This window comes from Oncorhynchus kisutch, unplaced genomic scaffold, assembly GCF_002021735.2.
Source record: "Oncorhynchus kisutch isolate 150728-3 unplaced genomic scaffold, Okis_V2 scaffold1455, whole genome shotgun sequence".
NCBI lineage: Eukaryota > Metazoa > Chordata > Actinopteri > Salmoniformes > Salmonidae > Oncorhynchus > Oncorhynchus kisutch.
This window is the reverse complement of record NW_022263400.1, coordinates 25327-48312: the sequence shown is the minus strand read 5'-3', so window position 1 is coordinate 48312 and position 22986 is coordinate 25327. Positions and strand designations below refer to the sequence as shown.

Here is a 22986-nt window from a genome sequence, read left to right as displayed (position 1 = left end):
CTTCTTCTCTTCTCTCGGGAAGTGAACCTCCATCTCTGCCTGCCTGTAGCTGGGAGCAAAGGAATGTCAACACATTATTTAGGAAGTGAACTCAGACAATTTACTACAATATTAAAATAATAATTCAACTTCTGCTCAATTTAACTGTCTTTAATAACACAAATCACACAACTGCGACTTACAGTACGTGAATGTGATGAGTTGACTGTCCATGATGGCCAGAGGTGGGTAATGTGTCACTCTGGTCCAGGGCGTTACGTACAGCTTGCAGACACTGAGCCTTCCTTCAGCAAGCCGCACATAATGCCCTGGACCTAAGTTAGGTTATGTGATGAATGACTTACAGACTGTTCCACATGATAGGAGGGGGTAAGAAGACAGTCCCAGTAGGAGACGGAGATCGTCCAGAAGAAGAAGAGCTGTCCATCTCCTCAGAGACTGCAGGAAAGGTCTACAAGTTTTATTTCTGGAAAATAAAGAGATGCCTTCGTTCAGCAACAATGTGTGTTTCTATGTTTCTGTCACTAGATGGTGCCATTGTACACAACATTTACTCACCAGGTCAGTGAATTCAGAAACAGTCTTCAGAGTTGAGTCCTCAAGCTCTAGCCTACAACCCATCATGCATCAGCACAACTAATATAATAATACCTCATCACAACTTCATAATCACAGTACACCTGGATTGTGTTCACAAAGTGTTTCAGGGTAGGAGTGCTGATCTAGGATCAGGTCGCCTCCTGTCCATCAAAACGTATTCAGTTTGATTTAAAAGACAAACTGATAACTGATCAGCACTCCTTCTATGAGACTTTGTGAATATGAGCCTATGTGAAAGAACCTTTCTGGCATATGCTGGCTAGACAGTACACAGACAATTCAGATAGTCCGACAGACAGACAGAAGAGTAGATACAGATGGAGTGATTGATAGCAACAGATATAACGAAGCGGATGGTTAATGTATTGTAAACTTTTGTAAATATTTGACTCACCTCAAATCACACGTGTCAAACCTCAGTCTTAGTGTTGAACCGAATAATAACTTCCGCATTAACTTTCTCTGTTCTGGAGCTGTATTGTTGCGTCATTTGGAACGCTTGAGCGTCATAATCCGTTCACCGCGCCTGCTTGATTGACAGCTAGGGGTTCTCCTGCGCATCAGTGTCCAAAAGTCGATAATGTTTAGCTACTCATAATTGATAAAGACATTTATAACTATTTTCACTTGACTTTTATTTCGTGTATTTTTGCCTAAGGTTATTTGGAATTCTATGTTGTGTGATTTGTCTTTGTATGGGCCCAAAGTTCAATGAAATACAAACAGCAACCATAGCCTACAAACATTTCCCACACAAATACAAATGTGGGTGTTTAGTGAGAATACAAAATAATAACAGAACAGCCATAACTGTACAAACAAACATACAATCACAACTCTGGTGCACCTGTCCAGGTCGAACTGTTCAATATGTCACCATCACCAACTGCTGGACTACACCTGTTCCCCGGGGTACAAGTTGATCCAGTTGATCCGTTTTCAATTGACCACTGTTACCTCAAGAACCACCTATTCCAATGAAGTATAACCTCTTATTAGTTTGTCCCTGTGACAGTCAAATCCCAACGCCCTTACCGCCTGCCTGTTGAGTGTGTCTGTTGATTGTGGTGCTCTCTTTGGATCTCATCTCTCCGCTGTCGTAGTGATGGGCTTTCTGAGTCTTTTCGGTGAACCGGCACATTTGGCTCCGTTCAAGTAAAAGAGCGGGTTCATTTGGCTCATAAACGGATCTTCCTTCAAAATGATTAAAATCAATCTAGAACAATGAAAAGAAATGCTAATATTAAATGTAAAGAACAAACCGTAGGCTTCAATTAAGTCAGATCGTGAAATGCGCGTAAAAAAAAGAAGAATTCGTTTTTAAGCATGAAATAAATCCTCGTGGACCAGATTGACCCACTCTCCCCACTATTTATTATTTCTGCAGTGAGGATTCACCCCCTTTAGATAATGATGTTGTAATTTATCTACAGAAAAACGTTGTTCTGAGCTCAACAAGCAGTAGTAGCAGTTTGCAAATCATAGAGCCAGATGAATGGCTCTTTCACCGATGCAATTCGGTTCCCGACGTTCATCAAAAAAGATCCTTTCAAAAAGATCCGTTCGTTCGTGAACGACACATCATTACACTGTAGTTCTCCACCATTTCGTATCGTGAGCTGGAGGAGCGTTCGTCCAACTTCTCGTCCAAGTAAATGGCAGCGGCGCATCATCCATCCGATGAACTCCCAAGGGACTGGGAGGATAGTTCACGATGCAACAAGCGTTTGGGGAGGACATTTATTGAAACGCAATGACTGTTTTTAAATTCTTGAGGGACTCTTGCTCCAGGGGAAATCTCAGCAGCGATGTCTCTGCTGTGCGTCAGAGGTGGGATCTTTTCCTTCTTCACTATGCTTATTATACTGTACATATCGGTCACATTAATGACATTGCACTCAGGAAAGTTGTCTGTAGGCTATTGGGGAGATGCGCATAGCCCGTTGAGTTGTCCCGTTCCAGTCCAAACATGACCTGGGATGTGAGAAGGGAGCTATTCTATAACACATGTAGATGACATGTTGTCTTAATATGTAGATTATATGTGGGTTTTATATTTCATATTTGATTGATGATTAGGCCTATGACTTTTGATTCCACTTTGGCTACCTTGCATATTGTCCTTTCTTGCTATATCTTAAACTTTATGCCCTTGTGCAGATCTTCTCTCTAAACAATATTCATGATAGTTTGAATGAGTTGAGTAAACTACACTGTTGTTAGCTTCTCAGTCTGTACTGTACTGTCCCTGGAAGACTCTCCACATAGTTCACCTAGATCCAGTCCACTTTGTACCACTGGTCAACTAATCATCCAAACCTCTGACTAGTGAATCAGGTGTGCTGGTGGTGGAATACATGATATGAGCTGGTTAGGGGGAGGACATGTTCTGAGAAGGGAAAGACTAAATTGGCATTTCTGACTAACATCCCATTGACAGCCCGTCTGACCAAAACCTAAAACGGACCCTAACGTTAATCCTAACCTTAACCCTAACATTAACCAAACCCTTAAGCCTTAAAGGTAGTCTCATCATGGGTGTGATTCAGACTGTAGTTTCTCCCTGTATGTCCAGTAAACATCCTCTCATCATGGGTGTGATTCAGACTGTAGTTTCTCCCTGTGTGTCCAGTAAACCTCCTCTCATCATGGGTGTGATTCAGACTGTAGTTTCTCCCTGTGTGTCCAGTATACATCCTCTCATCATGGGTATGATTCAGCCTGAAGCTGGAGAGGCCAGTAGCAACCAGCACGACCACTTTATTACTAGTTGGGGATGGATAGTATCTCTAGAGGTACAGTAGGGATTTTCCATGTAAAAGGATTGTCTATTGTGTATTGGTTGTGAAATTGTTAGATATTACTTGTTAGATATTGCTGCACTGTCGGAACTAGAAGCACAAGCATTTCGCTAGACTCGCAATAACATCTACTAACCATGTGTTGTGACCAATAAAATTAGATTTTGATTTTAGCACCAATTATGACGTTCATAGGAGCATGTGTAATTGGGTGTCAAATGAAATCTAAGAGTGTATATTTTGGGTAAATGTAATTCTAGATACATTTTTCAACCAGTGAAGGCTTTGATTTCTGGGTCAACAGATGGAAAAGGGATCTTAGAAAAGATTAGCAGAAAAAGTCTGAAGAGGTCCAATATCAGAACTACATAAAACCAGAATCATGTTGACATAAAGACCCCTGACTACTATTATCAACACTTACATTTGGGTTTGTAGAAATCGTTTTGGTAAAATTCCCTTGTGCCTTGTAATTCCGTTACTAAATCCCACATAACTTCAAGATATTTTCACATTTGTCTTTGTGAGGAGGGAGGATAGTGAAAGTTCACAGAAGTAACCAGTAACAATTAATTCTAGTGATTTTTATGATGTATATTTTGGTTGTGAATTATTAAGTGATTAAAACTCATAATTCCGTTACCAAATTATACTATACTAGCGTATACGTCCAGCTTAAATGGTTTGTTAAAGTTGGAGCGACAAGCACTGGGGCACAACCAAGTAGTGCTTTGGCTGAATCTAAATGTAATGGCAGATTTCCTCCTCTTCGTCAGAGGTGTTGCAAGGATCGGGCCAAAACGCAGTGTGGTAAGTGTCCATGTTTTAATAGAATAAACTGAATGTGACACAATATAAAATAACAAAGTGAATATTAATGAAACAGTCCCGTGTGGCACAAAGACTGACACAGGAAACAAACACCCACAAAACAACAGTGAAACCCAGGCTACCTAAATATGGTTCTCAATTAGGGACAACGATAAACAGGCCAAACATAGAAATAGAAAAACATAGAAACACACACAGACTGCCCACCCCAACTCACGCCCTGACCATACTAAATAAAGACAAAACAAAGGAAACAAAGGTCAGAACGTGACAGTACCTCCCCCCCAAAGGTGCGGACTCCGGCCGCAAAACCTGAACCTATAGGGGAGGGTCTGGGTGGGCATCTGTCAGCGGTGGCGGTTCTGGTGCGTGACGTGGACCCCACTTCACCAAAGTTCTGGTGCGCCTCTTCGCCCGCCTCTGTGGCCTCTTTAAAGCGGCGACCTTCGCCACCGACCTAGGACTGGAAACCCTACTAAAGGGCCCCACTGGACTGAGGGGCAGCTCCGGACTGAGAGGCAGCTCCGGACTGAGGGGCAGCTCGGGACTGAGGGGCAGCTCGGGACTGAGGGGCAGCTCTGGACTGAGGGGCAGCTCCGGACTGAGGGGCAGCTCTGGACTGGCTGACGGCTCTGGCAGAGAAAAACACACATAGAAAAACACACATAGACTGCCCACCCCAACTCACGCCCTGACCATACTAAATAAAGACAAAACAAAGGAAACAAAGGTCAGAACGTGACACAAAAGCATAGTTACATTCCTTGGACCACTTAAATGGTACTTTGGGACTAAGCAGAGATGTAAGGAGAGCTACTACTGTCGAAAATTTCTTACAGAACGTATGATAGTACCCTCCCATCCCCAGGAATCTGCCCAACTGGTGACAAGTCGTGAGAGCAGGAAAAGCAACAATTGCTTCCACTTTGCCAGTTATTTGGCACACTTGACCTCGTCCTACCTGCGTCCCCAAGTAAGCCACAGTAGCCTTCCCAAACTCACACTTGACCTCGTCCTACCTGCGTCCCCAAGTAAGCCACAGTTGCCTTCCCAAACTCACACTTGGCCAAATTGAGGGTTAAAGAAGCATTCTCCAACCACTGAAACACACTTTTCAAGGTGGCGAGATGATAAGACCAAGTTGATGAATTAATCACCACATTGTCAAGGTAAGCAGTACAATTTGGCACATCCACGAACACAATGTTATCTAGGCGCTGAAAAGTAGCAGGTGCATTACACATTCCAAAAGGTATCACAGTATATTGTACGAAGTTATCAGGCGTAATGAAAGCTGAGATGTCAGAAGCTCGAGAGTTCAGAGGCGCCTGCCAATAACCTTTTAGCAAATCTAACTTACTAACGTAAGCAGCAGAGCCAATTCTATCAATGCAGTCATCTAAGTGAGGTTTGAGGATCTGGATTTCATTTAGTTGTTATCCCTTGTCCTAACAGTTAACTCAATTTCTGTCAGTTTCAAGTCCTTGACACCTGTTGACATATGTTACACGCCTCGGACTGGGATGTGGTCAGCAGATAATAAACCTGAATTAACAGGGTAAAATGATGAGACGGAGAAACGTTACTAGTGTTCAGTAGTAGGAATTCTCCAAGATGTATTAAAATACTGTTCTCTTTTGTTAATCTTTTTGGTTTCAAAACCAAGTATCCATTACAACTCTATTATTGCATTACATCTCCACATTTCAGACTCCAGTATCAAAAAATAAAAGGTCTGAGGTGAAAATACTATCACCACACATCTACACATTCACATTATATATAACAAATAGGATCTAAAACGTTGTTGAAAAGAAGTACAGAAAGTTCAGACGCCATCTTGATCCCTCCTCTTACATGTAAACCATTAGCAACCTAGCCAGCCTCCATTACTTACAATGGGGAAAATACCAACCAGTTTATCACTCTGTTAAAACTCCCTTCAATTGCCTTCAAACATGACCAAACTCATGGACTATGTAGCTAACCATGTTACCTCAATATGCTGAGAGTCATATTGCACTTTTGCACATTACGTAACTTGTTATTCGTTTTCAGTAGTAGGCATTCTCCAAGATTGAAGAAGAAACCTTTAAGACCTCACGATCTCACTAACGCCCCCCATTGACATCACAGCTCCCCCTAGCAGCAGTAATCATATACATTACTTTAAATGCAAATACCTGGGAGGCCTAGAAAAGGATACAAGGGATGGCTCCATCAGATAGCAAATGAAATAAAACATAAAGAATATGACCATACAAATGTGTGTGTTGCACATATACACATGGCATATGCTTGGGTGCCACCTTGACATCTCTGATCTGCTTGCCTCAGTGGTGGAAAAAGTACTATATAGTCATACTTGAGTAAAAGTAAAGATCCCTTAATAGAAAATGACAAGTAAATGTGAGAGTCACCCAGTGAAATACTACTTGAGTAAAAGGCTAAAAGTACTTGGTTTTAAATGTACTGAAGTATCAAAAGTAAAAGTACAAATATAAACCATTTCAAATTCCTTCTATTAAGCAAACCAGACGGCACAATTTTCTTTTCTTTTTAAAATGTATTTGCGGATAGCCAGGGGAACACTCCAACACTCAGATATAATTTACAAACCAAGCTTCTGTGTTTAGTGAGTCCGCCAGATCAGAGGCAGTAGGGGTGACCGAGGAAGTTCTCTGTTTAGTGAGTCCTCCAGATCAGAGGCAGTAGGGGTGACCGAGGAAGTTCTCTGTTTAGTGAGTCCGCCAGATCAGAGGCAGTAGGGGTGACCGAGGAAGTTCTCTGTTTAGTGAGTCCGCCAGATCAAAGGCAGTAGGGATGAGCAGGGATGTTCTCTGTTTAGTGAGTCCTCCAGATCAGAGGCAGTAGGGATGACCAGGGATGTTCTCTGTTTAGTGAGTCCTCCAGATCAGAGGCAGTAGGGGTGACCAGGGATGTTCTCTGTTTAGTGAGTCCTCCAGATCAGAGGCAGTAGGGGTGACCAGGGATGTTCTCTGTTTAGTGAGTCCTCCAGATCAGAGGCAGTAGGGGTGACCAGGGATGTTCTCTGTTTAGTGAGTCCTCCAGATCAGAGGCAGTAGGGATGACCAGGGATGTTCTCTGTTTAGTGAGTCCTCCAGATCAGAGGCAGTAGGGGTGACCAGGGATGTTCTCTGTTTAGTGAGTCCTCCAGATCAGAGGCAGTAGGGGTGACCAGGGATGTTCTCTGTTTAGTGAGTCCTCCAGATCAGAGGCAGTAGGGGTGACCAGGGATGTTCTCTGTTTAGTGAGTCCTCCAGATCAGAGGCAGTAGGGATGACCAGGGATGTTCTCTGTTTAGTGAGTCCGCCAGATCAGAGGCAGTAGGGATGACCAGGGATGTTCTCTGTTTAGTGAGTCCTCCAGATCAGAGGCAGTAGGGATGACCAGGGATGTTCTCTTTATAAGTGTGTAAATGGGACCATTTTCCTGTCAAAATGTAACAAGTACTTTTTGGTGTCAGGGAAAATGTATGGAGTAAAAAGTACATTATTTTCTTTAGGAATGTAGGGAAGTAAAAGTAAAGGTTGGCAACAATATAAATAGTAAAATACAGTACAGATAAAAACGAGTTAAGAAGTACTTTAAAGTAGTTGTACTTAAGTACTTTACACCACTGGCTAGCTTCAATAAATGAATGCTAGAACATTGGTAGCCAGGATTAGCTGATTGGATCTAGTCTCTTAATAATTGCATAACGGTGCAAGCTAGACACGTTGTCTTTTGTTTGCATGTGAGCATGTCTTTTTCTGTCGGTCCTGTCAATGTTGAGTGATCACACATGCCTCAGCACATATAGGAGGTTACTTTGCCTGCTTGTAAATGTGGGCTAAAAGTGGGGATGTTTCATATTATTTCAGATCATCTTAACTCCCCACCACCAATGAACCATTTATTTTATTACAGAAAACCACTGAACCACCAATGCAATATAGACCTACACTAAGAACAAGGTGCTTTCTACAACCTAAAAGGATTATTCCTCTGTCCCCATAGGAGAACCCTTTTTGGTTCCAGGTAGAACCCCTTCTGTGTCTAGGTTAGAACACTTTTGGGCTCCATTCCACAGAGGGTTCTACCTGGAACCAAAAATGATTTTCCTTTGGTGACAGCCAAGAACCCTGTTGGAACCCCTTTTTAGAAGAGTGTCCTCAACAAGTTCAACCTGTTAAGTTTACACCATTTCATTCTGTCCTCAAACTGCTGATTGGTATTCAAGATAACATGCAACATAGCACCACCACCGTTGAAGGTTTAATCAACCTCTTAAATAGCAGTGTTCCAAGATCCTCCACCAGGGGTGACTGTAGTATCCTCAAACGGACAGAAAGGAGACACTAGAGGGCCCCCACACTCATTTTAGATCCCATGGGGTCTTTATTTTCATACTGGATGCTCTCACCCTCATCACTATCTCCTTTGTCATCTTCCATTCATGGCATTTCAACATTAAAACAGAGGGGCACATCACACTCATGTCTTTTTTTGGAGCTCAAACCACACACACGCACACACACGCACACACACACACACACACACACACACACACTATTATAGCATCTTGTTTACATTTCTCACATTGTAGGCGTCCAGCTGAGGCCCTGGATGGACCATATTGCAATGAGATGGGCACAGGGGTATGTACAGTTGATGTCGGGAGTTTACATACACCTTAGCCAAATACATTTAAACAGAGTTTTTCACAATTCCTGACATTTAATCCAAGTAAAGATTCCCTGTCTTAGGTCAGTTAGGATCACCACTTTCTTTTAAGAATGTGAAATGTCAGAATAATAGGACAGAGAATGATTTATTTCAGCTTTTATTTCTTTCATCACATTCCTAGTGGGTCAGAAGTTTAAATACACTCAATTAGTATTTGGTAGCATTGCCTTTAAATTGTTTAACTTGGGTCAAACGTTTCGGCTAGTCTTCCACAAGCTTCCCACAATACATTTGGTGAATTCTAGAACAGTTCTCTTTATGTTTTATCAGACCAGTGGACATTTCTCCAAACGGTACGATCTTTGTTCTCATGTGCAGTTGCAAACCGTAGTCTGGCTTTTCTATGGTGGTCTTGGAGCAGTGGCTTCTTCCTTGCTGAGCGGCCTTTCAGGTTATATCGATATAGGACTCGTTTAACTGTGGATAAAGATATTTTTGTACCCGTTTCCTCCAGCTACTTCCTGTTTCCTCCAGCTACTTCACAAGGTCCTTTGCTGTTGTTCTGGGATTGATTTGCACTTTTTGCACCAAAGTACGTTCATCTCTAGGAGACAGAGCACGTCTCCTTCCTGAGCGGTATGACGGCTGCGTGGTCCCATGGTGTTTATACTTACGTACTATTGTTTGTACAGATGAACATGGTACCTTCAGGGGTTTGGAACTTGCTCCCAAGGATGAACCAGACTTATGGGGGTCTACAATTTTTTTTCTGAGGTCTTGGCTGATTTCATTTGATTTTCCCATGACGTCAAGCAAAGAGGCACTGAGTTTTAAGGTAGGCCTTGAAATACATCCACAGGTACACCTCCAATTGCCTCAAATTATGTCAATTAGCCTCACAGAAGCTTCTAAAGCCATGACATCATTTTCTGGAATTTTCCAAGCTGTTTAAATGCAATATTCAACTTAGTTTATGTAAACTTCTGACCCACTGAAATTGTGATACAGTGAATTATAAGTGAAGTAATCTGTCGGTACATTTTTGGGGGAAACATTACTTGTTTCATGCACAAAGTTGATGTCCTAAACAACTTACCAAAACTATAGTGTGTTAACAAGAAATGTGTGGAGTGGTTGAAAAATGAGTTTTAATGACCCCAACCTAAGTGTATATAAACTACCGACATCAACTGTATGTACAGTCCTTTCTAGTCTGGCGGCAAATGAGTTGAACAGGAGAAGAGGATGAGGTTGGTGGTGGGTAGAACAGCTGCAGTGACGTTGATTGGTTGCTCTGGCTCATCACTTGTTGACTAAAAGAAAGAAAGATTTAGACATTTGTTGGACATGGCCATAGTTCAACAGCTGAAAAGCCTTAATTAACATCCTCCCAGAGATAGAAAGACATCCAGTATTCACTGAATGAAGGAGCCGATTTACAATTTCATTCATCAATTAAATAAATGATACTATAGTACATTCAATGACGTTATTATTGTAGACTATAGGCTACTCCTGTATCTACCTTCTACAATACCGTCATCATTGAATGAAGCAGCATACATATCCACATGTATTATGGTAGGTGTGGTGGTGGTAGGGATGGTAGGTGTGATAGGTGTGGGGATGGTAGGGATGGTAGGTGTAATGGTAAGTGGAGTGGTTGTAGGTGTGGTGACGGTAGGTATGGTAGGTGTGATGATGGTAGGTAGGGTGATGGTATGTGTAGTGATGGTAGGTGTGGTGACGGTAGGTATGGTAGATGTGATGATGGTAGGTGTGGTGATGGCAGGTCTGATGGTAGGTGTGGTGAAGTAATTATGGTATGGTTTTTGTGGTGATGGTAGGTGAGATAGGTGTGGTGATGGTATGTATGATGGTAGGTGTAGTGATTGTAGGTGTGATAGGTGTGGTGATGGAAGGTGTATGGATGGTATGTGGTGATGGTGGGTGTGGTGATGGTAGGTATGGTGATGGTAGGTGTGGTTATGTTAGGTGTGATAGTTGTGGTAGGTAGGTAGGTTTGGTGGGTGTGGTGATGGTAGGTGTGGTAGGTTTGATGATAGTAGATGTGATAGTTGTGGTATTGGTGGATTGTAGGTGTGTTGATGGTAGGTGTGATAGGTGTGGGGATGGTAGGGTTGGTAGGTGTAATGGTAAGTAAAGTGGTTGTAGGTGTGGTGATGGTAGGTGTGGTGACGGTAGGTATGGTAGGTGTGATTATGGTAGATGTGATGATGGTAGGTGTGGTGATGGTATGTGTAGTGATGGTAGGTGTGGTGAAGTAAGTATGGTATGGTTTTTGTGGTGGTGGTAGATGTGATAGGTGTGGTGATGGTATGTATGATGGTAGGTGTAGTGATTGTAGGTATTATAGGTGTGGTGATGGTAGGTGTAATGGTAGGTATGGTGATGGTAGGTGTGTTTATGTTAGGTGTGATAGTTGTGGTAGGTAGGTGTGATAGTTGTGGTAGGTAGGTGTGGTAGTTGTGGTAGGTAGGTAGGTAGGTTTGGTGGGTGTGGTGATGGATGGTTTGGTGTGTTAGGTTTGAGAGAAGTGGTGATGGTAGGTAAGTTTGGTAGGTTTGGTGATGATAGATATGGTAGGTATGGTGATTATAGGTGTGGTAGTTTGGGTAGGTAGGTGTGGTAGGTAGGTTTGGTAGGTGTGGTGATGGTAGGTTTGATGATAGTAGATGTGATAGTTGTGGTATTGGTGGATTGTAGGTGTGTTGATGGTAGGTGTGATAGTTGTGGTAGGTCGATGTGGTAGTTGTGGCAGGTAGGTTTGGTAGTTGTGGCAGTTTTGGTAGGTAGGTGTGGTAGTTGTGGTACATATGTGTGGTGGTTGTGTTAGGTAGGTTTGGTGATGGTAGTTTTTGTAGTTGTGGTGATGATAGGTGTGGTATGGTAGGTGTGGCAGTTGTGTTAGTTTTGGTAGGTTGGTGTGGTAGTTGTGGTACATAGGGGTGGTAGTTGTGGTAGGTAGGTGTGGTAGTTGTGGTAGGTAGGTGTGGTAGTTGTGGTAGGTAGATGTGGTAGTTGGGATAAGTAGGTGTGGTAGTTGTGGTAGGTATATGTGGTAGTTGTGGTGATTAGGGTTGGGCGGTATCCAGATTTTCATACCATCCTCCTCTCATACCGGGATTTACAGTATTACCGGCATAGCACATGAGGGGGTGGTAAAAACACAAGAAAAACCTATTGCCCTCTATTTCCAGAATGCTAACAAATTAGCACAAACTGATAGCAAATTCACATAGACGCAGTTAGCTAAATGCTAACAACTGAAAACAAACAAACTAATTGCAAAGCAATGGAGGCTGCTGAGGGGAAGACAGCTCATAATAATGTCTGGAATGAAGTCAATTGAGTGGTATCAAACACATGGAAACCACATCTTTCCACTCCATTCCAACCATTATTATGAGCCGTCGTCTCCTCAGCAGCCTCCACTGTTGCAAAGAAAGGCAAATCCAGCTCATAAAGTGATGTAAGGGATAATCAACGAGGGACTATGAGTTCTATGGTAAATAATGAACACTGTGGAACTGACCTTCCATGGACTTGCATTATTTTCCAGAGAACCATAAAGCCCTGAGTTGATTATCCCTTTTATACCATGGCTATAATTTAACACATTTGCCGGTAGAAATGTGTTCAACATCCATTGAAGTAGCTAGCAAGTTTACTAGGTAGTTACAGTAGTTTTCTTGGTAACCAAACAAACATACTTGCTAGTTTAGATAACCAAACCATCAGTCCTAGCTTGCTATTATGAAAACCTAATTCAACAACACCAATAATGTTTTCATTTTGACTTAATTTGTAATGTCCAAAAGTCCAAACGTAATTACCGTGGATTGGAGGGAAGAGGTCTGTGAACCAATATCAGTTTGTTGTATTCATAAAAGTTGAAGCTGCTGAAGTTTTAGGGAAACATTTTTCAGGTAAAGTCCATTCAAATTCATAAAAAAATATAAAGTAAAAAAAAAAATACAGAAAGTAATTGACGTTTATTATGAGGTTCCTGAACCAATGATAGTTTCTTGCCAGCAGCATACCACCCTGCATACCACTGCTGGCTTGCTTCTGAAGTTAAGCAGGGTTGGTTCAGGTCAGTCCCTGGATGGAAGACCAGATGCTGTTGGAGGGCCAGTAGGAGGCACTCTTTCCTAAAAGAGTAAAAAAATATCCCAATACCCCAGGGCAGTGATTGGGGACATTGCCCTGTGTAGGGTGTTGTCTTTTGGCTGGGATGTTAAACGGGTGTCCTGACTCTCTAAGGACATTAAAGATCCCATGACACTGATCGTAAGAGTAAAGGTGTTAACCCCCGGTGTCCTGGCTAAATTCCCAATCTGGCCCTCAAACCATCTCAGTCACCTAATAATCCCCAGTTTACAATTGTCTCATTCATCCCCCTCCTCTCCCCTGTAACTATTCCCCAGGTCATTGCTGAACATGAGAACGTATTCTCAGTCAATTTACCAGGTAAAATAACGGATAAATACATATAAATAAACATGTATTCATTAAAGTCATATGGGAAGCTATTGACGTTATAATTAAGTATTTTTAATATAAAGTCAATTTATACAGTCAAAAAATACAAAAGTAATTGCTATCGATTTGAGGGATGAGGTCCCTGAACCAATAAGAGTTAGTTTTACTCATGAAAGTCATATGGGGTGGAAGATATTAAGATTCGTTTTCATGTAAAGTGAATTTAAATTTATAGAAAATTCTTAAAGTGAGAAAATACAAAACTTGTTGTTGTTGATTGGAGGGATGAGGTTCCTGAACCAATAACAGTTGGTCGTATTCATGAAAGTCATATGGGGTGGAAGATATTGATGTTTTCATTGTAAAGTCATTTATTTAACATTTTGTAGATTTTACAGAAGTAAAAAAATGTAACTAATTGCATTAGAGAGAAAAGGTCTCTTTACAGTGTCAAATTTTTTTTAGAACTCTATTTCATGTCTTTGAGAAGGTATTGACCTTTTTCAATTACAGGCAATTGTATGCGATGCAGTTTTAAGACGGTCCCTTAACCCTCTGAGCAGAGGATGGCACATTTTTAGCTACATTTCCCCTCCAAAAAGTAAATATGACACCGAATTGGAAAAACAAGAGGTTTAACTTATTCACTATCATCAGCTGATTTAGAATATTACATTAATATATATATAAATATATTATATGAGGAATTGAAGAGTAAAGTCTGAATCTTTAATATCAAGCTAACTTCACCGCTGTAAAACAATGTATGATTGAATCATTCCATTTTGATTGACCAATAAAAACGGTGAACTAATCTTTTAATTATAATGTATCAACCCTGTTACCTATAGATAGACAGTCTAGAAATGTTGAAACTATTTACATGTGTTTGGTAAGCTTGCATTCCATTCCCCCTGTCACATGGGGATCTATGGTTGATTCTAGATGAAATAGTCAACTCTGTTACAGTCAACCCTGTCACTTTATTTGGCACTTAATAGGCACTTGCTATAGTATGTATTTGTTACTCTTGAGATGGGAAACATGTTTTTTATTAAGTTGAACATGTGCTCTTTATGACAGAATGTTAGAATTAGGTGGAATAAAAGTTACACTCCCCAAAAGGTACTAAATTGGTGGAATGACCCGAGTACTGAACTGGAGGTGGGAGAGCTAACGATGCGTCTACTGTTGCTCTCTCCTCAGACTCTTAGAGAAGCTATTTCAATCTGATATTTCTCCTATGGTCTAAAATAGATGTGTATAGAGGACTCCTCTCTAATATAACATGTCACACATTGTATCAAACTGATGGAATGTTAGGTGTCTCATTGAAAGTCTAACATCTACCATGACTACTGGATGTTTCAATTCTAATAAATAACAAAACAAGCCACACTGTAACAACAATATTGCTTTTTAATAAATTTGCAAACAAAAATGACATCATCAAACATCACTGGCCTGACTTGAGCAGCTCTGCCCGGGGATGGAGCCAGCAACTTAGCTGCTACCGGTCCGGTCCAGGCTACCTGCAGACCTCCTCCCAGACCTCCTTTTCAGCACCTCCCCTTAACAGGAGAGGTGGTGGAAATGATCAGAGTTGCATTCAACTTGAATAAAGATGAGAAACTCTGGTCTGTGGAGCCACTGGTCTGAGGGGAGGACGTCTGTTGAAACCATTTCCAATTTTGGGGATATTTTCTAGGACTGTAGAGGTGGTGATCAGAGATGAATTTAACTTGGATAAAGATGAGAGTCTCTGCTCTGGGGAGGAGGGTCACTGACCTTCGATGGTTTGTTGCCTGATAAAGAGGATACTTGCTGGCTAGAGGAGACTATAATGTTTTGAGGAGGAAATGTGGCTTGATGACTTAAAGAGGAGGAGGAATTATTGGGCGACACTTTTAATTACCAACGTAACCTCAGTGGAACTGTGGCTTCATTGAGTTCCAGCTCTAGGCAGACAGCACATCAGGAAGGCTGTAAGACATCACAGAGACAGGTAAGTATCTATATATTTACATGTGTGTTGCATGTACACTAAACCCTCACATTTGAATAATGTCACTTTTTAAAGTGATGACATGTATATTAACAGTGTAAAACTTGAATAGATGTTTAAACATTCTTTACCCCATCTTAATTCTCTTCCAGATGCTTGGCTTTTTCTTGTTGTTGGAGGTTGGCTCTGATGTTTCAACCTCTTCTGGAGCTTCTAGCTGCTGGCTGTCTGGCCCCCCCTGATGGTTCTCTGGCCCCTCCTGCTGGTTCTCTGAACTCTCCTCCTGGTTCTCTGCCCATGCCTGTTGCCTCCTTGGCCCCTCCTGCTGGCCATCTCCAGATGCAACAGGCTCTTGGCTTACTTGTTGGCCTGTCGCCCACCCCGGCAATTCCTGACCGTGGTTGTAGTCGTGGCTGTGTTGGGTGGTTGGACACCGGGTGATGTACTGGGTGCTGAACTTCTGGATTTGCTCATCAGCCTCCAGATTAATCTGCTCCAGGTACTTTTCCTTCATCTTCTCCCTCTCCTCCTTCAGTTGTTGATGAGTGTGTTTTTTAAGCAGCGACTGCACTCTCCACTGCTTATTGAAATCCTCCAACTTCTTCCTTCTCTCCTCAGCCTTCAGCAGCTCCTTCCTCTTCTCCCTCTCTCTCTCTGCCCGGGTCATGGTTAGCCTTATGGGTCCAGGGATGACTGGAAGGGGAGAAGAAGTAGAGTTCTCATTCAACTTAGTGGATCTGGTGTCAACTTAAATGTAATGGACACAGGGAATTAGAATAGAAAACCCAGTTGGATCTCAATGATTCTTTACTCTTCTCATTTGAGCATGGCATGGAATTTGTTTATAAATTAAAATAATTCCCATCCCGAATTGACCTGACCCAAAGTTTAACATGAGTCCCAAATGGCACCTATTCTTTGTAAAGTGCCAGGGCCGGCCCTAGGCATATGCGATTGCTTAGGGCCCCATGGCAACTAGGGGCCCCCTGACCCCCCCAAAAAACTTTTTGGGTCAAATTACCCAGGGGCCTTGAACTACAGTGAGCCCCCATTAATTTTGTTAGTCAATTTCATTCAGATATTATCTTAACATGCCATAAGTCATGGCAAAATGTGTAGAATTGAAGGAAATAGATTTCAAAACGGCTAATTCTTCTCTCCGCCCCATGGGAAAATGTGTAGAATTGCAGCAAACCTGCTTAAAAAATGCAATATGTTCTCTACGCCCCGTTGCAAAGTGTAGATTGGGAGGAAATGTAGTCAAAAACCTGAACAAAATGTTTCTTAGGGCCTCAAAAGGCTATGATGCACTACTTTAGACCAGGGTCATTGAGATCCAGTTGAGTTTTCCATTCTAAATTCCCTGTGTACATTACATTTAAGTTGATACCAGATCAGCTTGACCATTTTGGACAGTAGTTTTATATTGAAACAATGATGCAACATGATGACTGGTGTGGAACATATGTGTGTAGAGGAGACTACAGAGGATGATGTCATAAGTAGAGGGAAAACAGGTCTTACCTATGTGGACGATCTTATCGCCCTCCTCAGCTTCTCTCTGACAGGTTCTCTCTATCTTTTTGAGGTTTCTCTTCTCCCACTTCTTGTTTACCCAGCCCACAGCTCTCCTTCGGATACTTTTATCGGGTGGGAGAATGTCCTTCTTTACCTCTAAAATCTTCTCTCTCTCTCTGATTAAAGCTAAATGGCCTTCAATGGCTCTCTTTCTCTGCTCCTCTCTCTCTTCCTCTCTCTGCCTCTCCTCCTCTCTTAGTCTGAACATTTCTTTCTGTCTAGCAATTTCAATGTCTTGTTTTCTATCCTGCTCCTCTTGTTGTCTTGCCCTCTCCTGTTTTCTTTCCATCTCCAGCCGTCTTTCTTCCTTCTCCCTCCTGATTTGTTGTCCTCTTTCTATGTGTTCTCGTTCCCCCTTCAACACTTCTAACCTCCTCTCTTTACGCCTATTGAAGACTTCCCGTGCTTTTGCTTTAACATTAACTACTACATGTTTCTTCATGCTTACTTCCTTTCCTCTCTCTTCTCTTTCCCTGTACTCTTCCTCTGCTTCCTTAATCACTTCCTGCTTTTCTTCCATCTCTCTCTCCTGTTCTATCTCCAGTTCATTCTGTCCCTCAATTTCCCCCAAAATATTTTTCTGCCCCTCCTTTCTTCTTCCTGCTTCCTCCCTTTCTCTCATAATCATATTTTCTCTCTCCATCTCTTTCTGTTGCTGATCTCTTAATTCCATCTCTCTCTGATTCTCATTGTCTTTCTCCCTTTCTTTCTCCTTCTCCTTTTGTTTCTGTCTCTTCTCTTGTTGTTGTCGTCTCTGTATCTCTTCTATCTCTCTCTGTCTCTTGTTCTCCCCCTCTCTTACCTCCTTCTCCATGTCAATTTGCTTCTGTTTCCATATATCTTCTTCTTGATCTCTCTCAAACGTTCTGTTTCTCTCCTCTTGTTGTTGTCGTCTCTCTTTCTCACCTATCTCTCTCTGTCTCTCTTCTTCCCTCTCTCTTTCTTCCTCTTCCATCTCTATTTGCTTCTGTTTACATCTTTCTTCTTCAATCTCTCTCTGTCTCTCTTCTTCTCTTTCCATCATTTTCGGTCTCTTCTCCATTCTCTTCCTTTTGATCTCCCTCTGTCTCTCTTTCTCCCTTTCTCGTTCTTCCTCTTCCATCTCTATTTGCTTCTGTTTACATCTTTCTTCTTCAATCTCTCTTTCAATCTGTATCTGTCTCTCTTTCTCCCTCTCTCTTTCTTCCTCTTCCATCTCTATTTGCTTCTGTTTACATCTTTCTTCTTCAATCTCTCTTTCAATCTCTCTCTGTCTCGCTTCTTCTCTTTCCATATTTTTCTGTCTCTTCTCCATTCTCTTCCTTTTGATCTCCCTCTGTCTCTCTTTCTCCCTTTCTCGTTCTTCCTCTTCCATCTCTATTTGCTTCTGTTTACATCTTTCTTCTTCAATCTCTCTCTGTCTCTCTCCTTCTCTTTCCATCATTTTCTGTCTCTTCTCCATTCTCTTCCTTTTGATCTCCCTCTGTCTCTCTTTCTCCCTTTCTCGTTCTTCCATCTCTATTTGCTTCTGTTTACATCTTTCTTCTTCAATCTCTCTTTCAATCTGTATCTGTCTCTCTTTCTCCCTCTCTCTTTCTTCCTCTTCCATCTCTATTTGCTTCTGTTTATATCTTTCTTCTTCAATCTCTCTTTCAATCTCTCTCTGTCTCTCTTCTTCTCTTTCCATAATTTCCTGTCTCTTCTCCATTCTCTGTCTTCTGATCTGTCTCTGTCTCTCTTTCTCCCTCTCTCTTTCTTCCTCTTCCATCTCTATGTGCTTCTGTTTGCGTCTCTCCTCTTCTTCTTCTCTCTCCATCTTCTTCTTCTCATCTTCTTGTTGTCTCTGTTTTGGTGTTTTCTCCATTCTCTTTCTTTCTACCTCTTTCTGTTTGTTGTGCTCACCCTCCATCTTCTCCTCCATGTACATTTGGTTCTGTTTCCATTTATATTTGTCTGTTTCCATATTTTCTAATTCTATCTGCTGTTCCTTGATTTTCTTGAAGACTTCCTCCAATTCAGATGTCTTTTTGTCATTGATGAGGTCTGTCTCCATCTCTCTCTCCACTCTATTTTTCATCTCCTCTTCACTTCGTCTCCAATCATTTTCTCTCTCTCTGTCTCTATCAAATGTTCTCTCTGGTTCAGTCTCGTCTTTCCATCTAATCTCTTCTTTCATTCTCACAACCTCTCTGTCTAACACTAGTACATTTTGGTGAACCTGTTTCACTCTCTCATTCTGTCTTCTAAACGCTTCTTTCGCTCTTTCAAATTTGATTTTGTATTGAAACTCTTTTGTTGTCATATCTTCTTTCAGTCTCTCAACCTCTCTCTCTAACTCTTTTACCTTTTCGTTAACCAGTTTGACTTTCTCATTCTCTCCAATACGCATGTCTCTTTCTCTTTCAAATATGATTTCCTTCTCAATCTCTTTCAATCTCTCAATCTCTCGTTCTAACACTTTTATCGTTTCTTCTGCCTGTTCCACTTTCTTCTTCATTTCTTGTCTTTCCGATTCTGCTTTTCTCTCACGTTCCATCTCCCTTTCTCTCTCTTTTTCCCTCTCTCTCCCTGTTTCAATAGATTTGTGGTTCCAGGCCAGTCTTGGTCGCTGATCCTCCATGACTTTCTGCCATAGCCTCAATCTCTCAATCTCTTGCTTCATTTTAAAAGGTGAAATTAGTGATAATCTATGACCAAGACATACTTTCAAAGGATTTGCAGAGAACGATACACAGAAATACAACCTAGAGCTAGGTAATTGAATTAAACACTGGACAACATCAATAGCAGGGTCATTTTGATCAATTCATCTGGACAATTCATTCTCAATTAATGTATTGACATGGTTTGAAAAAATTACGAGACATTTTATGGTATCAATGTCCACAATGTGTACAAATACAAACACACAACCTTCTTGCCCATTCAGTTAGGGGTTTGAGAAATTCCGATTACAATTTGTGTGATGTTACAACAATGTTGCCTCTGATGTTTATGCTTGTAGAAATTACTCCTACAAATGATGCTTCACTAATGCAACTATTTACAACCTTCACAGATACAGTTATCAACAACAACAACAGTAATGACGTTAATAAGGAAGTGGATATTCAACCGGCAGAAGAAAGGCATAGGGGTTGAGATAAATGAAGGTTAGGTTCAGGACCTAGGGTTGGGTTAAGGTAAAGGTTAGGTATAGTTTCAGTGAGGTTAAGGTAAGGGTTAAGGAAAGGAATAAAAGTTAACATTAGGTTAGCGTACCGCTGTCTGCCACTATTCATTTTCAGCTGGGTAAATATACACTGCCTTTTAATAATAACAATGACATGTCTTACGTGGGCCAGTTGTAGGTCCACCATCAGTAGATCCAGCAGTTGTTTGAGTCTGTGGATCTCCTGCAGTTTTCTCTGGTGCTCCATTGCTTCTGTGGCTCTCTCTGCTTCCCTCTGTCTCTCTGCTTCCCTCTGTCTCTCTGCTGCTCTCTGTCTCTCTGCCTCTCTCTGTCTCTCTGCTTCCCTCTGTCTCTCTGCTGCTCTCTGTCTCTCTGCTTCTCTCTGTCTCTCTGCATCTCTCTGGCTCTCTGCTTCTCTCTGTCTCTCTGCTTCTCTCTCTCTCTCTGCATCTCTCTGGCTCGCTGACTCCCTCTGGCTCTCTGCCTCCCTGTGGCTCTCTGCCTCCCTCTGGCTCTCTGCCTCCCTCTGGCTCTCTGCCTCCCTCAGTCTCAGGATCTCAGCCTTCCACTCTGTCATGATACCCCTTTCTACTCTTCTTCTCCTCCTTTCATCTTTTAAAAGGGCTCTTAGATTGTCTGACTCAGACTGTAATTGTTCAATTATCTTGTCCTTCTCTGTTCCACCATTCCTCTTCTTCTTTTCCTCCTCCCAGAGGCAGACTTGAAGTCTGTCCATCTCCTTCTTCTGGTTTCGGATCGTTCGATCCTTCCCCCTCAACTCAAGCATGTGGGCTTCCTTCTCTGTATAGGTCTTCTTCTCTTCTCTCGGGAAGTGAACCTCCATCTCTGCCTGCCTGTAGCTGGGAGCAAAGGAATGTCAACACATTATTTAGGAAGTGAACTCAGACAATTTACTACAATATTAAAATAATAATTCAACTTCTGCTCAATTTAACTGTCTTTAATAACACAAATCACACAACTGTGACTTACAGTACGTGAATGTGATGAGTTAACTGTCCATGATGGCCAGAGGTGGGTCATGTGTCACTCTGGTCCAGGGCGTTACGTACAGCTTGCAGACACTGAGCCTTCCTTCAGCAAGCCGCACATAATGCCCTGGACCAGAGCTAGGTTATGTGATGAATGACTTACAGACTGTTCCACATGATAGGAGGGGGTAAGAAGACAGTCCCAGTAGGAGACGGAGATCGTCCAGAAGAAGAAGAGGTGTCCATCTCCTCAGAGACTGCAGGAAAGGTCTACAAGTTTTATTTCTGGAAAATAAAGAGATGCCTTCGTTCAGCAACAATGTGTGTTTCTATGTTTCTGTCACTAGATGGTGCCATTGTACACAACATTTACTCACCAGGTCAGTGAATTCAGAAACAGTCTTCAGAGTTGAGTCCTCAAGCTCTAGCCTACAACCCATCATGCATCAGCACAACTAATATAATAATACCTCATCACAACTTCATAATCACAGTACACCTGGATTGTGTTCACAAAGTGTTTCAGGGTAGGAGTGCTGATCTAGGATCAGGTCGCCTCCTGTCCATCAAAACGTATTTCAGTTTGATTTAAAAGACCAAACTGATAATTGATCAGCGCTCCTTCTATGAGACTTTGTGAATATGAGCCTATGTGAAAGAACCTTTCTGGCATATGCTGGCTAGACAGTACACAGACAATTCAGATAGTCCGACAGACAGAAGAGTAGATACAGATGGAGTGATTGATAGCAACAGATATAACGAAGCGGATGGTTAATGTATTGTAAACTTTTGTAAATATTTGACTCACCTCAAATCACACGTGTCAAACCTCAGTCTTAGTGTTGAACCGAATAATAACTTCCGCATTAACTTTCTCTGTTCTGGAGCTGTATTGTTGCGTCATTTGGAACGCTTGAGCGTCATAATCCGTTCACCGCGCCTGCTTGATTGACAGCTAGGGGTTCTCCTGCGCATCAGTGTCCAAAAGTCGATAATGTTTAGCTACTCATAATTGATAAAGACATTTATAACTATTTTCACTTGACTTTTATTTCGTGTATTTTTGCCTAAGGTTATTTGGAATTCTATGTTGTGTGATTTGTCTTTGTATGGGCCCAAAGTTCAATGAAATAAATCCTCGTGGACCAGATTGACCCTCTCTCCCCACTATTTATTATTTCTGCAGGGAGGATTCACCCCCTTTAGATAATGATGTTGTAATTTATCTGCAGAAAAACGTTGTTCTGAGCTCAACAAGCAGTAGTAGCAGTTTGCAAATCATAGATGAATGGCTCTTTCACCGATGCAATTCGGTTCCCGACGTTCATCAAAAAAGAACCGTTCAGAAAGAGCCGTTCGTTCGTGAACGACACATCATTACACTGTAGTTCTCCACCATTTCGTATCGTGAGCTGGAGGAGCGTTCGTCCAACTTCTCGTCCAAGTAAATGGCAGCGGCGCATCATCCATCCGATGAACTCCCAAGGGACTGGGAGGATAGTTCACGATGCAACAAGCGTTTGGGGAGGACATTCATTGAAACGCAATGACTGTTTTTAAATTCTTGAGGGACTCTTGCTCCAGGGGAAATCTCAGCAGTGATGTCTCTGCTGTGCGTCAGAGGTGGGATCTTTTCCTTCTTCACTATGCTTATTATACTGTACATATCGGTCACATTAATGACATTGCACTCAGGAAAGTTGTCTGTAGGCTATTGGGGAGATGCGCATAGCCCGTTGAGTTGTCCCGTTCCAGTCCAAACATGACCTGGGATGTGAGAAGGGAGCTATTCTATAACACATGTAGATGACATGTTGTCTTTATATGTAG

The 22986-nt window shown here is 41.9% G+C and overlaps 2 protein-coding genes across 2 annotated transcripts; both read right to left on the bottom strand.

Annotated features, from left to right (window-relative positions):
- Positions 1 to 15559: 15559 nt before the first annotated feature.
- LOC116366385 (golgin subfamily A member 6-like protein 22) lies at positions 15560 to 17642 on the bottom strand. The gene is made up of 2 exons (XM_031818522.1): positions 16957 to 17642; positions 15560 to 16125 (listed from the first exon to the last, which is right to left on the bottom strand). The coding sequence occupies exons 1-2, from the start codon at positions 17636 to 17638 to the stop codon at positions 15560 to 15562; spliced, it is 1248 nt and encodes a 415-aa protein (XP_031674382.1). The 5' UTR covers positions 17639 to 17642.
- A 2165-nt stretch (positions 17643 to 19807) lies between these two features.
- LOC116366384 (zinc finger CCCH domain-containing protein 13-like) lies at positions 19808 to 22097 on the bottom strand. Its single transcript, XM_031818520.1, has 4 exons — positions 21965 to 22097; positions 21531 to 21582; positions 21317 to 21438; positions 19808 to 21021 (listed from the first exon to the last, which is right to left on the bottom strand). The coding sequence occupies exons 3-4, from the start codon at positions 21397 to 21399 to the stop codon at positions 20100 to 20102; spliced, it is 1005 nt and encodes a 334-aa protein (XP_031674380.1). The 5' UTR covers positions 21400 to 21438; positions 21531 to 21582; positions 21965 to 22097; the 3' UTR covers positions 19808 to 20099.
- Positions 22098 to 22986: the final 889 nt, after the last annotated feature.

Bases quoted from the DNA above. Each gene is read 5' to 3' on its own strand.
- LOC116366385 (XM_031818522.1), bottom strand. From the start codon at position 17,638: ATGATTATGAGAGAAAGGGAGGAAGCAGGAAGAAGAAAGGAGGGGCAG. The intron at 16,126-16,956 runs GTAAGACCTGTT...CTCCCCTTCCAG, and splicing joins CGATAAGATCGTCCACATAG to TCATCCCTGGACCCATAAGG.
- LOC116366384 (XM_031818520.1), bottom strand. From the start codon at position 21,399: ATGGACACCTCTTCTTCTTCTGGACGATCTCCGTCTCCTACTGGGACT. The intron at 21,022-21,316 runs GTAAGTCATTCA...CTTTGCTCCCAG, and splicing joins CCTATCATGTGGAACAGTCT to CTACAGGCAGGCAGAGATGG.